Source organism: Lutra lutra, chromosome 7, assembly GCF_902655055.1.
Source record: "Lutra lutra chromosome 7, mLutLut1.2, whole genome shotgun sequence".
Taxonomy (NCBI): Eukaryota; Metazoa; Chordata; class Mammalia; order Carnivora; family Mustelidae; genus Lutra; species Lutra lutra.
The window spans coordinates 144,007,439-144,022,448 of NC_062284.1; the positions used below are offsets into that span (position 1 = coordinate 144,007,439).

Sequence of the window (15,010 nt, forward strand, 5' to 3'; positions counted from 1 at the left end):
CTGTCCATACATTTTATTCCATTAAAATCCAGTGGGCTGACTTTCACTCCGAGTGGTTCGCTTTCCCTTGAATGATACCGTAACACGATTTATTGATCACTTTGAAAATACTGGTTCACTGGGTTTGCAAATCTTTGGAGACATTTTGCCAGTGTTGGACCCGTTCTAGTGTATGTATCGCTAAATCCTGTGGGTTCCCGTCACCACCCCGCTCCTCCCCCGCAGAGCAGCTGTCAGACACACGCTGGGCGGTGGTTTTCCACACTTCCCAGAATACTGGAAGATAGTGCAGGGCTCCTTCCCTGTCCAGCCCCAAGATGACCCTCTAGACTTGTTTCTTATCTCTGTTGTGTCGTGGTAAGGATTACGTGGGGGAAAAATAAATGTGTAAATGTGGATAAAGCTTATAGTATGGCCCTGGCCCAGACAAGCACTCACCGAGTCACATGAGTGTTGTTACTTACTATCTGTGCTGTTTTTATACCACTGTCCTCATGAAGATCACCAGGTATCCTACATGGTATGTGTTGACTGTGGCCCAGAATGAGGAATGAAACGTGTTTCATGGCACGCTGGGGTGGTGACTCCATGTGTTTGCAGACTGATGCCGCTAGTTCTGTTTGCCAGCAAGCCAAGGGACACCCACGTGCCCTTGCCCTGTCACTCAGCTCACCTTGCCTGTTCTGCAGGTGTCACTGGTGGGAAGGTCTGGCCCACCCCAGACTGGGGCCTGTGGTTTGGCCCTCGTTCCCTTGCCTAGCACAGCACTAGCATGTGATAACTGGTGCTCAGATGATATTTGTTGAGTGAACGAATGCATTGAAAGGGCTTATTTTGAACCGTCCTCTCAATGTGGTTTAGAGAGTAAATAGTATAAAAATTATATCCTACGACGCATATGAGCTGAGCAGTGACTAGCTGCTAGTTGTTTTTCTGTTTGGGGAATGTTTGACCTCTCTCTGTCCCTTCCCTGTCTCTCATCTTGAATCTCTATTAATTCAAAATAAAAATAGTAGAAGGCTTAAAAGTGTTTCACAGTAATTTGGGGTTAAGCATTTTTGCGATCAATATCCTTTGCTTTCTGCTTTTCAGATGTTCCTCCTGCTGATCAAGAGAAGCTTTTTATCCAGAAGTTACGTCAGTGTTGTGTCCTCTTTGACTTTGTTTCCGATCCACTAAGTGACCTAAAGTGGAAGGAAGTAAAACGAGCTGCTTTAAGTGAAATGGTAGAATATATCACCCATAATCGGAATGTGATCACAGAGCCCATTTACCCAGAAGTAGTCCATATGGTAAGTGCTTGTCCCAGCCCTGACTCACCACCAGGGCCCCGGTATCCTCAGTGTCAGCTGAGCCGGTGGGGCCTAACACAACTACCCCCTCAAAACAGTCCTCGTATGGCGAAGTTCGTACTGGAAGAATGACAATCTTTGGGACGTGTCCGGTGTCCAAGCGGTGACAGTGAGAGAAACCGGTACCTTCAGGGTCCAGTCCGAGTGCCGTGTGTGCGTTAACTTCTTTAACTCCCTGAACAGCCAGGGTTGGGTACCTTGGAATTCCCAGTTATTTTCGTACCCTCCTTAATGTAACAGTGCCGATTATAGTTTAAAAGTAAACATATATTGCCTGTACATGTGCAGGAAAATTGTAATGATGGGGCAGAATTAAAATAGTGATGGGACCAAGCTTGTGTTGGGACAGAGCGCCCTGACTGGCTGGTGGCTTCCACTGTCAATGCTGGTGTCAGGACAGGCCCCCCTGACTGGCCAGCGGCCTCCAGTCAATGCCAGTGTCGGGACAGGCCGCCCTGATTGGCTGATGGCCGCTGTCATTCTGTGTTTGGTTCCGGGTTGGTTTCATTCAGCTCCAAAGCTCAGTCCTCTGCCGGCTCCTACTCCACAGCCTGTCTCCAGGCCCACTGCGGGATCCCATTTGGAGCTCATACTGTTTGACCCTGAATTCATTTTCTGTTGAGTGTTTTTGGAATTGTTGGTGTTTTTTCCACCTTTGAAATGAGAACTCCCTGGTTATAAGGGGAGTCCTTGCTACTTAATATAAAATTTTATATCCTGATTTTCATTGAACTCCTTCTTAAGTTGCAGAATTTTTTCCTCCACAGCTATATGTTTCAGAATTGACTAATCTCATGACCTGAAATACGTTTATTTCTCACTTTCATATGTTGCTTTGGGTAAAGAATTTGAAAGTAATGTACCTTTTTGTAGTTTTCACAATCTGTTGTGTCAGAAGTTGAGATCAACTTGATTATATTTTAATTTGTTGTTAACTCAAGAGTTGAGAATTTACCAATGTGTGGCCAGGCCAAGGCTGCGAGGGCCACGTGGTTCCCCTCCCCAGACCACGTGATGAGTGTCCTGACGCTCTTCCTGTTCAGACTAAGAAAAATGGGAGACTCTCTTTTTTCACTGCTTAATTTCAACTCTCATTTACTTTGGAAGGTCTCCTAAATGCCAGAATCTCAAAGAACAATCTAATACTTCTCCTGACACCTTCATGATTTTGTCGTTCACAATACCTTTTATAATCCTCCTGGAATTTTGTTTTCTTTTATGGTGCAGAGGAGGGATGTAACTTTATTTTCTTGTAAAGTGATTGAAAAATCACTGCTCTCTGAGTCATATATTCCCTTTTCCCTTTTTTTTTTTTTTTTTTTTTAGATTTTATTTACCTATTTGAGAGAAAGAGCATGAGGTGCGGGGGCAGAGGGAGGGAGAGGAAAGGGAGCCTGACTGGGGCTCGATCCCAGGACCCTGAGATCATGACTTGAGCCAAAGGCAGACGCTTAACAACTGAGCCACCCAGGCACCCCTCCCCTCTTATTTTAAATGCTTCTTTATTACATATTAAATTTATTTTATCTTTAAATTAGACCCATTTATGAATATGTTTTAATTTATAAGCACATCAGTTTGTTATGTATTAAATCACTTGATTGGAAGGTTTTTCCATTGTTAAGGAGGGAAGAATCTGCAGAGCATGAGGCCGTGGTTGGCCTGGTTTGGGTCAGACGCCAGCCCTGCACCGGGGCCCACCCTGCTGCTCGGATCACCGTCCCTCCAGCTGACGGAGCAGGCGCATGTTACCTAAACTCCTCAGGATGCTAAAAGCCCTGGAACTTTTTTTTAGGTTAAATAATCGTTAACTTTTCTCCCTGTTACAATTGTGTCCTAACTGGGTTCTCTTCCTGCTGTCTTCACTTTGTCCCCTCCCCCAAAATTCAGGTTGGTCTTTGGAGTGTTGCACAGTGGACCCCCTAAGACACTTAGAGACCCTTATTGAGTGAGCATCCACTGTGGGCCAGGAACTTTTTTAGGGGAGGAAATAGAGTAGTGGACGGTACTTCTGCCCTCCCAGAGCTTTCCTTTTCACAGGGACAGGCAAAAAGAAGAGAGTATGGTGGGGATGATGGCAGTGGTTTCTGGCCCTGGGAGACGTAGAGTGTAGGTGCAGAACTCGAGCGCCCTGTAGAAGGCCTTCACCCCAAGCAGTGCCTGGACCCAGTGCGGCAGGTTGAAGAGATGGGGACCCCTTTGCGGTTCCCTCTGGATGCCCCCGCTTTGCTGACCCTTGAGGCAGCACTTAGCCAGCTCCCGCGAGCATTGCGTGGTCGGTGTGCGTGCTATCAGCGCGTTTTTAAGGACACGCCTTTCCACTTACTTGGGAGAATCCAAAGTTCTATAGATGTTATACTCCTCCTGCTACTTCTTTTAAATATACTGCCTGTCAGACTGGGCTGTTGTATGGTTTTTTTCTTTTTAACAAATGCCCATGGGGTGCCTGGGTGGCTCAGTCATTAAGCGTCTGCCTTCGGCTCAGGTCATGATCCCAGGGTCCTGGGATCGAGCCCCGCATCAGGCTCCCTACTCGGCAGGAAGCCTGCTTCTCTGTCTCCCACTCCCCCTGCGCTCTCACTGTGTCTCTCTGTCAAATAAATGAGTAAAATCTTAAAAAATGTCCTGAGAGAGAATTCAGGTACCATGCAAGTCACCCATTTCAAATACACAGTCCCGAAAGCGATGGTGGAGAGGTGGGGTACCCGGGTGGGATCCAAGGCAGGAGAGAAGCTGGAGTATGTGCAGGACGGGGACATGGGTGCACCCCGATGTATGTAATGGCAGGGGCACTTAGCAATTGGAAGTAATGGATGAATTAGATGTAAGAGATGAAAACAGTAATCAAAGTACATAGCAATGTGGGTCTGGGGCCATTGAGAAGAAAGCAGTAGTAACGGGAAGATGGTGTCTTTCTGGTATTTTACAGCTGCTCTGTGACTTCGGGAGGAGTGGTACTTCCTGTTAACTTTGCACTTGTCTTTGTGCCATCACCCCAGCCCAGCTAATAGCAAAGCTGTTCTTTCTCGCTCTGAGCCCATTTTCACTCTTTCTATCCCACAGAGGTTTTCACTCTTTCACTCTTCTTAGCTGAGGGCAGGGGAGTTCAACCATAGAACATTATTCTGTAGAATTCAGATCTTAACTGTTGTCTGGGTCCCGCTCACCTAACGATGTTTCGCAGAACAGAGGTTGTGGTTGCTTCAGCAGCAGCGTAGTGGTGGATGGTCAGACAGGACAGTGGCTGCATTCCGGGATCCAAGACTCTGGAGGGCCCACATCTGAACACTGTAATATGTCAAATACTGGAAGAATGATGGTGGTCAGAATATGAAGTCCACTTGTAAGTCAGCGGCCAAGTTGACCCAAGTTAAATGAAAAGAACAGATCTCATTTTTATTTTTATTTTTTTTTTTAAAGATTTTATTTATTTATTTGACAGAGAGAGATCACAAGTAGACGGAGAGGCAGGCAGAGAGAGAGAGAGAGGGAAGCAGGCTCCCCGCTGAGCAGAGAGCCCGATGCGGGACTCGATCCCAGGACCCTGAGATCATGACCTGAGCCGAAGGCAGTGGCTTAACCCACTGAGCCACCCAGGTGCCCCCAGATCTCATTTTTAATCTGAAGAGTGTGCAGAATCAACTGTTGGGGTACCAGCAAAAATACCACATGCACTGATTTGCTTGTTTGTTTCTCTGATATTTTTAGTGATGTTAAAGATCTCGTAGAGTCGGTCACCAGGGGCAGCGCAGTTGGTTAAGCAACTGTCATGATCCCAGAGTCCGGGAATCAAGTCCCGCATGGGGCTCCCAGCTCTGTGGGGAGTCTGCTTCTCCCTCTGACCTTCTTCCCTCTCATCCTCTCTCTCTCTCTCTCTCAAATAAATAAATAAAATCTTTAAAAAATAATAATAATAGGGGCACCTGGGTGGCTCAGTGGGTTAAGCCTCTGCCTTCGGCTCAGGTCATGATCCCAGCATCCTGGGATCGAACCCCACATCGGGCTCTCTGCTCAGTGGGGAGCCTGCTTCCTCCTCTCTCTGCCTCCCTCTTTGCCTACTTGAAATCTCTGTCAAATAAATAAATAAAATCTTAAAAATAATAATAATAGGGGCGCCTGGGTGGCTCAGTGGGTTAAAGCCTCTGCCTTTGGCTCTGGTCATCCCAGGGTTCTGGGATCGAGCCCCCCATCGGGCTCTCTGGTCAGTGAGGAGCCTGCTTCCCCATCTCTCTCTGCCTGCTTCTCTGCCTACTTGTGATTTCTGTCTGTCAAATAAATAAATAAAATCTTAAAAAATAATAATAATAAAATATACAAGCCCATGATTTTTAGTATATTTACAGAATTGTGCAGCCATCATCACATCTCATTTTTTTAAAAGATTTTATTTATTTATTTAACAGAGAGAGAGATCACAAGTAGGCCTAATGCGGGGCTCGATATCAGGACCCTGGGATCGTGACCTGAGCCGAAAGCAGAGGCTTAACTCATTGAACCACCCAGGCGCCCCCACATCTCATTTTTTCAGAACACGTTCACCCCCTAAAAAGAAGCCCCCTACCCAAGAATAGTCACTGCTGTTGCTCCCTAACCTGTCACCCCCAGCCTATGGCAACCACTCACCTAGTGCCTTCCTGTCTCTATAGATGTGTCTCACCGGATTTACCGTGTAACTAGAATTCTGGGGTATGTGGTCTTCCTGCACTTAGCGTAATGCTTCCAAGGTTCATCCAAATCGTAGCCTGTGTCACTGCTTCTCTCTGTTGCTCCACAGTATTTCCATGCATGGACACGCACCATGTTTTGATTGACCCGTTCATCTGTGGGTGGCATCTGGGTCATTTCCGCTCCATGGCAGTTATAAGTAACGCCGCTGTGAGCATTGGTGTCCAAGCTGCCATGGGCACGTCTCTCGAGTATTTACCCAGAGTGGGGCTGCCAGGCCCTGTTTTCACTGTGTGTGTTTATTTATTTGACAGAGACACGGGGAGAGAGGGAGCACTAGCAGGGGCAGTGGGAGAAGGAGAAGCAGGCTCCCACCCAGCAGGGAGCCCAATACGGGGCTCAATCCCAGGACCCTGAGATCACGACGTGAACCAAAGGCAGACGCTTAACCGAGTCACCCAGGCGCCACCCCCGCCCAATTTATTTTCAAGTTAAAAAAAAAAAAAACTTCCGAGAGACAAGGATGAAAAGGAGCAGTAGCCACGGGGGAGCTCCGGGCATGGGGAGTTGCAGGCCTGAATCACATAAACTCCATTATCTCTTCATTTCAGTCATTTTTTAAATATAATCAGCCATCTGTTTGGTTTTTCCAATTCAGTTCTCTAGTTAATCTGTTTTTCAGGCATTGGCATTTTTCTGAGAGTCAGCACGCTGGTAGCAAAACCACTGTTTCCACAGACCCCGTGTTGACGTGACGTCACTCGAAGCCAGACCGGTTATTCAGAGGAATGTTAGCGAGCATCTTCTCGAAAATAAAAAGAGAAGGTCACTTAAAGGGAAATAGCCGACAGTGTTTGTTGTCCATGACAGAGTTTGAGTTTTGGGGTGAAAATTTGAATTTTGGAAATTTGAATTTTGGAACTTGTGTCCATCAGCTTCCCAGGGCCACAGGCTCTCCTGCTGAGGTCAGTGGTGGTAGGAACCCAGCAGGCGAAACGAGGCCCCAGCAGGAGTCTGCATAACCCAGGGAACCAGTGTTTCCCAAGTGCACAATAAATAACGTTCCATAATCATTCGTAGGCCCGAGAGCCATTCAGAACACAAGACACCCCATTGGATTTTGACACAGAGACGCCTCCTTGAAAGAAAGACCACCATTGGTCAAGTTTGGATATAGTATCACAGAAGCCCATGTTATCCAAACGGGCTGTTGATTACTCTTCCCTTTTCCAACTACAAACTCTAAGACATTTTTTCTTTTCTTTTCTGTCATCTTTTTTTTTTTTTAATTATGTTGTGTTAGTCACCATACAGTACGTTGTTTTCCTCCTGTATTTCAACCAAACCAGCACTCAGAATGTAGAAGCAGACATGGGAATCGGCTATTTTCTATTAAGCCAGATAGTAAAGAGATTAGCAAAAATGGAAAAAATGCCACTCTTCTCCCTAAATTTTTGTTTGTTTTAGGAAATGCAGTTAACCTCTGAACTACACAGGTTTGAACCAAGAAGGTCCAGCTATACATGCATTTTTTTCCTTAAGATTTTTTTTTAAAGATTTTATTTATTTATTTGACAGAGATCACAAGTAGGCAGAGAACCAGGCAGGAAGGGGGGAGCAGGCTCCCCACGGAGCAGGGAGCCCGATGCAGGGCTCGATCCCAGGACCCTGAGATCATGACCTGAGCCTAAGGCAGAGGCTTAACCCACTGAGCCACCTAGACACCCCAAGATTTTTTATTTATTTATTTGACAGAGAGAGAGAGACAGTGAGAGAGGGAACACAAGCAGGGGGAGTGTTAGAGGGAGAAGCAGGCTTCCTGCTGTGCAAGGAGCCTGATGCAGGGCTCAATCCCAGGACCCTGGAGTCATGACCAGAGCCGAAGGCAGACGCTTAACTGACTGAGCCACCCAGGCATCCCAGATTTTATATGTATGTGTATATACACATACACATAATACTGTACCATAAATGTATTTTCTCCTCCACAAGATTTTCTTAGCATTTTCTTTTCTCCAGATTACCTTATTTTAAGAATATGGTATATAGCACACAAAGTAAGTGTTAAATTTATTTATGTTATCAGTAAGGCTTCCAGTCAACAATTGGCTTAATTAGTAATTAAGTTTAGGGGGAGTCAGAAGACCTGTGCAGGAAGTCAACCCCTCTAACGCATGCGTTCAGGAGAGTCACCTGTATCCTATGTGATAGGAGATCTTGCAAAATAACTGACACGGGGTGCCTGGGTGGCTCAGTCAGTTTCCCTTTCCCACTCCTCTCTGTCAAATAAATAAATAAAATCTTTAAAAAAAAAAAAAGAAAATGAAATAACTAATTGTTATGAAAATCATTTTCTACTTATATATAATATATATTATATATTTATATCTATATAAATGTATATTTATATTGAGACAGTGGGCTTGTTATTTTTTAATAGATTCATGGGTTTTTTTTTTTTCCAGTTTAATTTCTAATACAGTCAACATCAACAGAATGACTCGTAAGCAAAAGCTCTTTGGGGTTCTCAGTAATTTTTAGGAGTTTCAAAGGGCCCCAAGACCCGAGTGAGAACCACTTCTCCAGAAGAGCACCGCTCAGAGGCTGCGGCATGGGCACCCCCTGGGTGCCTGTTAGAAATGCTGCTTCCCAGCCCTGTACCCATGTGTTCCCCAGGTCATTCTTCAGCACAGCAGAAGTTTCAGAATAGCTTCCGAGCAGCCTTCCTGCGCTGTCCACTGAACGCACTGGCAGCTCTGACCTCCCCTAGGCTGTAGATCCCAGGAGGGATAGACTGGTTTTGCTTTCCCATTTCTGAGTTTGGCCGGTGCTTTCCATGAGCTCAGTAGATGCCCATTCAGTGTAGAGCTTCCTGCAGAGACAAAAACATTAAAACGAGGCTTAGTAGTGATGCCCGCTGAAGATCAGAGAAGGAATTGGTTAGATCAGAGGCAGGATGAGCTGGGAGGCTCCGGGCACTTTGTGTCAAATGGATGGCTCTGGAATGGCCCGCATCTGCGGTTCGGGGTGACGACCGAGAATGAGACACAGTATCATCCCTGACCCCGTCACCCACACTCACCCAGGAGACAACGTATATTCCAGAGGAATACAGTGTGAGCTGTTAACAGCAGCTGCTTTGGGATGCTGTGGCTTATGCAGATTTTTCCATTTTACCATATTTCTTGTGATTTTTACAACTTTTCATAATGATCATGTACCACATTATCATCAAAAATCAGTAAATAGGTTTTCTTCAAACCGCCCCCCCACGGAGCCTTGTACATAAAGTGAACAGTAATGCTGGTCTACCAGGACGCATGCTGGGATTCCAGGGAAGACAAGTCCGTCCCACCGTTTTCACCTGTACTGCTTGTAAGTGACCGGATAGTGCCTTATAAGTTTGTTCTTTTATGCTTAGGGTTCAAGTCAGCATTTTCTGTGAAAGGCAGAGCAGTGATTCTGGGGTCCTTGGGAGAGGTGTCCAGCCCACGGCCCCACAGTGATTGTCTTGTGCTCACTTCAGAGTTGACGTTGGATGCTCTCCTTCATCTATTTTTACATCTGATATTTACAGTGTGTTCTGGGAAGCACTGCTTGCTGTAAGGGTGAAGATATTTTGGAAATGGGAGAGGAAAACATGTTGTGAATAAAGGAGATAGTGTATTAACCAGTAAGGCTTCAAGTGGTGTACAGATTTCTCTCCACTGAGGATTTAAATCATGCATTCCTCTTGTGTGTTTCGTTGTTTTTGTTTAGCCAAAGTCACAGACACGTGGGTTAGAGACGCACATCAGCAGAGAGCTAGAAAGAGATGAAAACATATGGTGCTTTTTGAAACCCAGAGAATGATTTTTCTACTTTATATATCAGCAAGTCATTTCTTGGAGATTTGTTCCAATTATTTTGGGAGAACTTCCCTTTGTTTTGTTGGATGTTTTTAAATTATAGAAGAAAGGCATGTTTGTTTTCAGTAAGTGAGATAAATACAAAAGCATAGGAAGTGAAAGTTAACTCTTCTCCTTCCTCCACCCCTCCCCAGTTCTGCCTGTACCCATCCCCACTTGCAGCCAACTGATTTATTTGTATTATTTTTTCAAAAGGCTTCTAAGAACTTTGAGGGGGTGGCAATGATATGTTCATTATCTTGCTTGTGCGATGGTTCCACAGATGTATGCACATCAGACATGTATCAGACCCTACACGAAACACCCACACCCAAAACACAGTCACAGCATGTCAGTTACACCTCAGCAAAACCTGGGCGTTTTTAAAGCTCCCAAGTGGAAGGGTCTGTCTTTCATCTAGGGGCACAGTTGGAAATTACTGAGACACAAAGGGCATTGTGAACCAAACTTACGGCCAAGAATTACCCTTTCATAGGATGTTTTAAAATTAATTCTTAATTTATGAGACTAGACACCTGGGTGCTCAGGTCATGATCCCAGAGTCCTGGGATTGAGTCCCACATCGGGCTCCTTGTTCAACCAGGAGCCTGCTTCTCCCAGGAGCCTGCTTCTCCCTCTGGCTGCTGCTTCCCCCTCTTGTGCTCCCTCTCTCTGACAAATAAGTAAATAAATAAAATCTTTTAAAAAAATAAAATTAAATTCTTAGTTTACATACAGCAGAGTTCATTCTTTTTAGTGAACGGTTCTCTGAGATTTGGTAAATATGTGTAATCATATAGTCATCACCATAATCAAAATAGAGAACAGTTCCGTCCCTCTCCAAAAAAGCTACTTTTGCTCCCCCCTTGTAGTCAAGGCTTCTCCTCCTCCCCCGTCATCCCCGGCCACCACTGATCTGTCCCAGTCTATCATGTTGCCTTCTCCAGAGAGTCATGTAGATGGGCTCACGCGATATGTAGCCTTTGGGGTCCAGCTTCCTTCGTTGTGCATGGTGGGTTTGAGATCCACCAGCAGCCTGTCCCTTATAACCATCCAGTAGTGCCTCACAACGTTGATGTACCCCAGTTTGCCCATCCCCTGCTGAAGGTGGGCTCCCATCTGGGGCAGTAAAACTGCTGTAAATCTTCATGTGCAAGTTTTGGACAAAGGTTTTCATTTGCCTGGGGAAGGCAGGACTCGTGGGTCACGTCTTTTATGTTTAACTCTCCGAACTGCTTTCCGAAGCAGCTGTGCGTGTCTACACCCCCCAGCAGGCTGTGACGCACTGTTGTCAGCATTTAGGGTTGTCAGCTCCTTTATCTCAGCTTGGCATTTTTTCTTTTAAGGATTTTGTTTTTGGGGTGCCCGGGTGGCATAGTCGGTTGAGCATCAAACTCTTGGTTTCGGCTCAGATCGTGAGATCAAACCCAGCTTTGGACTCTGTCCTCAGAATGGAGTCTGCTTCAGACTCTCTTTCCCTCTCCCTCTGCCCCTCCCCCCCTTCTCTCTCTCTTTCTCTCCCCCACCCAAATAAATAAATCTTTTTTTAAAAAATGATTTTATTTTGGGGGCTCCTGGGTGGCTCAGTGGGTTAAGGCCTCTGCCTTCGGCTCAGGTCGTGACTGAAGGGTCCTGGAATCGAGCCCCACACCGGGCTCTCTGCTCAGCGGGGAGCCTGCTTTCCTCCTCTCTCTCTGCCTGCCTCTCTGCCTGCTTGTGATCTCTGTCTGTCAAATAAATAAATAAAATCTTTTTTTTTTTATTTTTTAAAAATAATAAATGATTTTATTTTTAACTATCTCTGTACCCAGCATAGGGCTCAAACCCACAACCCTGGGGTCAAGAGTCTCATATTCCACTGACTGAGCCAGCCAGGTGCCCCTCTCGTTTTGGTTCTGATTTGCATTTCCCTAATGACTAATGATGCTGAGCACTTTTCCCTGTGCTTGTCATTTGTAGGTCTTCCTTGGTGGCGTGTCTATTCAAATCACTTGCCCATGTTTTCATTGGGTTTTTTGTTTTCTCATTATTGAACTTGAGACTTCTTTACATGTTCTAGATACAAACCTTTGCCAGTTAGGTGATTTGTAAATGTTTTCTCCCCATCTACGGCTTGTCTTTTTATTTTGAGAGGGTCTTTTTTTTTTTTTTTTTAATTTTTTTTATTGACATATAATGTATTATTTGCCCCAGGGGTACAGGTCTGTAAATCATCAGTCTTATTTACACATTTCACAGCACTCACCATAGCACATACTCCCCACAGTGTCCATCACTCTGCCACCCCATCCCTCCTACCCCCCAGCAACCCTCAGTCTGTTTCCTGGGATTAAGAGTCTCTTATGGTTTGTCTCCCTCCCCAGTCCCATCTTGTTTCATTTTTTCCCTCCCTAACCCCCACAGCCCCCACTCTCTCACTCAGATTCCTCACATTAGATATCCTATGATAATTGTCTTTCTTTGATTGACTTATTATTCTGAGAATTTCTTTTACAGAGTCTTAGATCAGGTGAAGTCTAACTTATGATTGTTTGTTTGTTTTTTAATATTTTTATTTTTATTTATTTGACAGAGATCACAAGCAGGCAGAGAGGCAGGCAGAGAGAGGGGAGGGGGAGAGCAGGTTCCCTGCTGAGCAGAGAGCCCGATGTGGGGCTCGATCCCAGGACCCTGGGATCATGACCTGAGCCGAAGGCAGAGGCTTTAACCCACTGAGCCACCCAGGCGCCCCTTATGATTTGTTTTTATGGACCCTGCTTTTTTTGGTGTCATATTGAGAAGTCTTTGCCTGACCTGAGCTTAAAAAGATTTTTTTCCTAAAAGTTTTATGGTTTTATAGTTTTACATCTCACATCTAGGTCTGTGATTCATTTTGGCTGAGGTTCATTTTTTTTTGGCATATGGATGTCTTCATATGGTCTTCATTACCATCACTTCATAAATTCTGGGGTCAAGTAGTGTGAATGCTTTGATCTTGTTTTTACTTTCTTAAAGTTCTTAGACTATCTAGTTTTTGTACCTTTCCATATAAATTTTAGAATCGGCTTGTTACCTACAAAATATCCTTCAGGGGGTTTGATGGGATTGCATTACTATGTAGATTTGGGGAGAGTGGATACCTTAGCACTGTTGAACCTTTGAGTCCATGAACATAGTATGTCTTCATTTTGGCATTATTTGTTTTGTGGCTTTCAGCATTCGGATCCTACATGTATTTTTTCAGGCTCATAAAATATTTCGTCTTTTGGTGCTATTGTAATTAGGGCTCTTTATATTCTGTTTTCTAATTGTTTATTGCCTCTTTTTTCTGGCAGTTCTGTCAAGTTTTACATCATGTTATTCAGAGAGTAGATACTAGTGTTTATTAGTTGACTCCTTTATCATTACAGAGTGGCCCTCTTTATCCCCAGTAATCTTATTTGCTCCCAAACCTACTCTGTCTGATGTTGATATAGACAATTCAGCTCTCTCCTTACTAATGTGAACCTGGTATGTCTTTTTCCTTCCTTTACTTTTTGATCAGTTTGTATCCTTATGTTTAAAGAGAGCGTGTCGCAGACAGCATGGAGTTGAGTGTTATTTTTCTATTAAGTCAGACAGTGTCTGGTGGTTGGTTGGGTGTGCAAACTACTTCCTTTCAATGTGAGTATTGGTGTTGCTGAGTTTAAGTCCGCTGTCCTGCTATGTGCCTGTGCAGTCCCCAGGGCGACACCTGGACTCAACCATTGAAAGCAGGCTTGAACTAACCTCACAAATGAGGAAAGGCGTAGATTTTCTCTTAAGATTGCCACTAGGGGAGCGCCTGGGTGGCTCAGTCATTTAAGCATCTGCCTTCGGCTCAGGTCATGATCCCAGGGTCCTGAGATGGAGCCCTGCATGGGGCTCTCTACTCAGCAGGAGGCCTGCTTCTCCCTCTCCCACTCTCCCTGCTTCTGTTCCCTCTCGCTGTCTCTTTCATTCAGATATTCTAACGTGCCCTTTATTAGGGTTTTTATGCTCTCTCCACTGGGCCCTTGTAACTGGCAGTGAGTTCCCAGGCCCTGGTCACTTCTGAAACTGTGTTCCTGGGCTCCTCCTGTTCATTCTGTTCCCTAATCACGTGGCTGTTAGCGGAGAGGGTGTGCTGTTAGTCTTGTACTTGTATTTTTGGTTTCTGTATCCTAGCGCAGCCGAGATGGTCTGTTGTATGGTTTCTGCTGTTTTTTCCAGATACACTGTAACTTATACAAAGACAATTTTCTATTAAAAAAAAAATAATAATGTCGATAGGCTCCCTCCCCAATTCCCCCCACCCTACCCACCCCCACGATGCATTTCAGGACTCTCAGAACCTAGTGTTTCTGACTGTGGGAGGATGAGCTCCGGAGGAGCTGAGACCCGGCCTCAGCGGCCTCACCTCTACACATAGTTGTGCGAATACAGTAGAGTACATGCAGGGGTGGAGGAACCCGTGTGGTTTAGACGAGGAACTGAGTATCCAGACTCGCCCACCCGTTGTCCGGGAAAGTGGCTTACCGGGGTGGTCCTCGTCTCTGGGTGTCCCCCGCCCCCCGTCCACTGCGCTGCACTTATGTCATCCTCGTCTCTGGCTGTCCCGCCTCCGCCCGCCCCCCCACCCCGTCCACTGCGCTGCACTTACTCATCCTCGTCTCTGGCTGTTCCCTCTGTCCGCGGCGCTGCACTTAGATCGGCGCACGCGCGGCCTGGCACTCACCCGCCGCTGGCCACTGTCGCAGGTACAGAAAGGCTTCGTGACACCGCTGCACCGCAGGGTTGCTCGCACCTGACTGAGTAGGTGCAGCGGTCTGGGCCAGAGCCTCTGCAGCTGGTTTAAGCCAGGAAAGCAGGGCGTCGAGGCCGCTGTGAAAGCAGGTGCTGCCGAACACGCAGAGTCCGTGCGCGCCCCACCGGCCGCCGTGCGCGTCCCCTACGTGCGCGCGCCCACGAGCACGGCCGCCACACGTGCACGCCCCGGCCCGCTCCCCACGGGCCCTGGGCAGTTAGGAGGTTCGTGCCTTGTGTGCACGTGAGAAAACCTGAACGTGGGCAGGATTTTCGGGGCACAGTCCCTGGCTCTGGGTCGAAGACGGCCGGAAGCCTGCCCCC

The 15,010-nt window shown here is 46.1% G+C and overlaps 1 protein-coding gene across 8 annotated transcripts in view; it reads left to right on the top strand.

Moving 5' to 3' along the window:
* PPP2R5C (protein phosphatase 2 regulatory subunit B'gamma) overlaps positions 1–15,010 on the top strand; it is a 123,689-nt gene that overhangs the window by 73,367 nt on the left and 35,312 nt on the right. For all 8 annotated transcript variants that reach the window (XM_047737653.1, XM_047737654.1, XM_047737655.1 and 5 more), the window contains one exon: positions 1,093–1,292. In XM_047737653.1, coding sequence (XP_047593609.1) covers positions 1,093–1,292 — 200 coding nt within the window. The remainder of the gene's footprint in view (positions 1–1,092; positions 1,293–15,010) is intronic.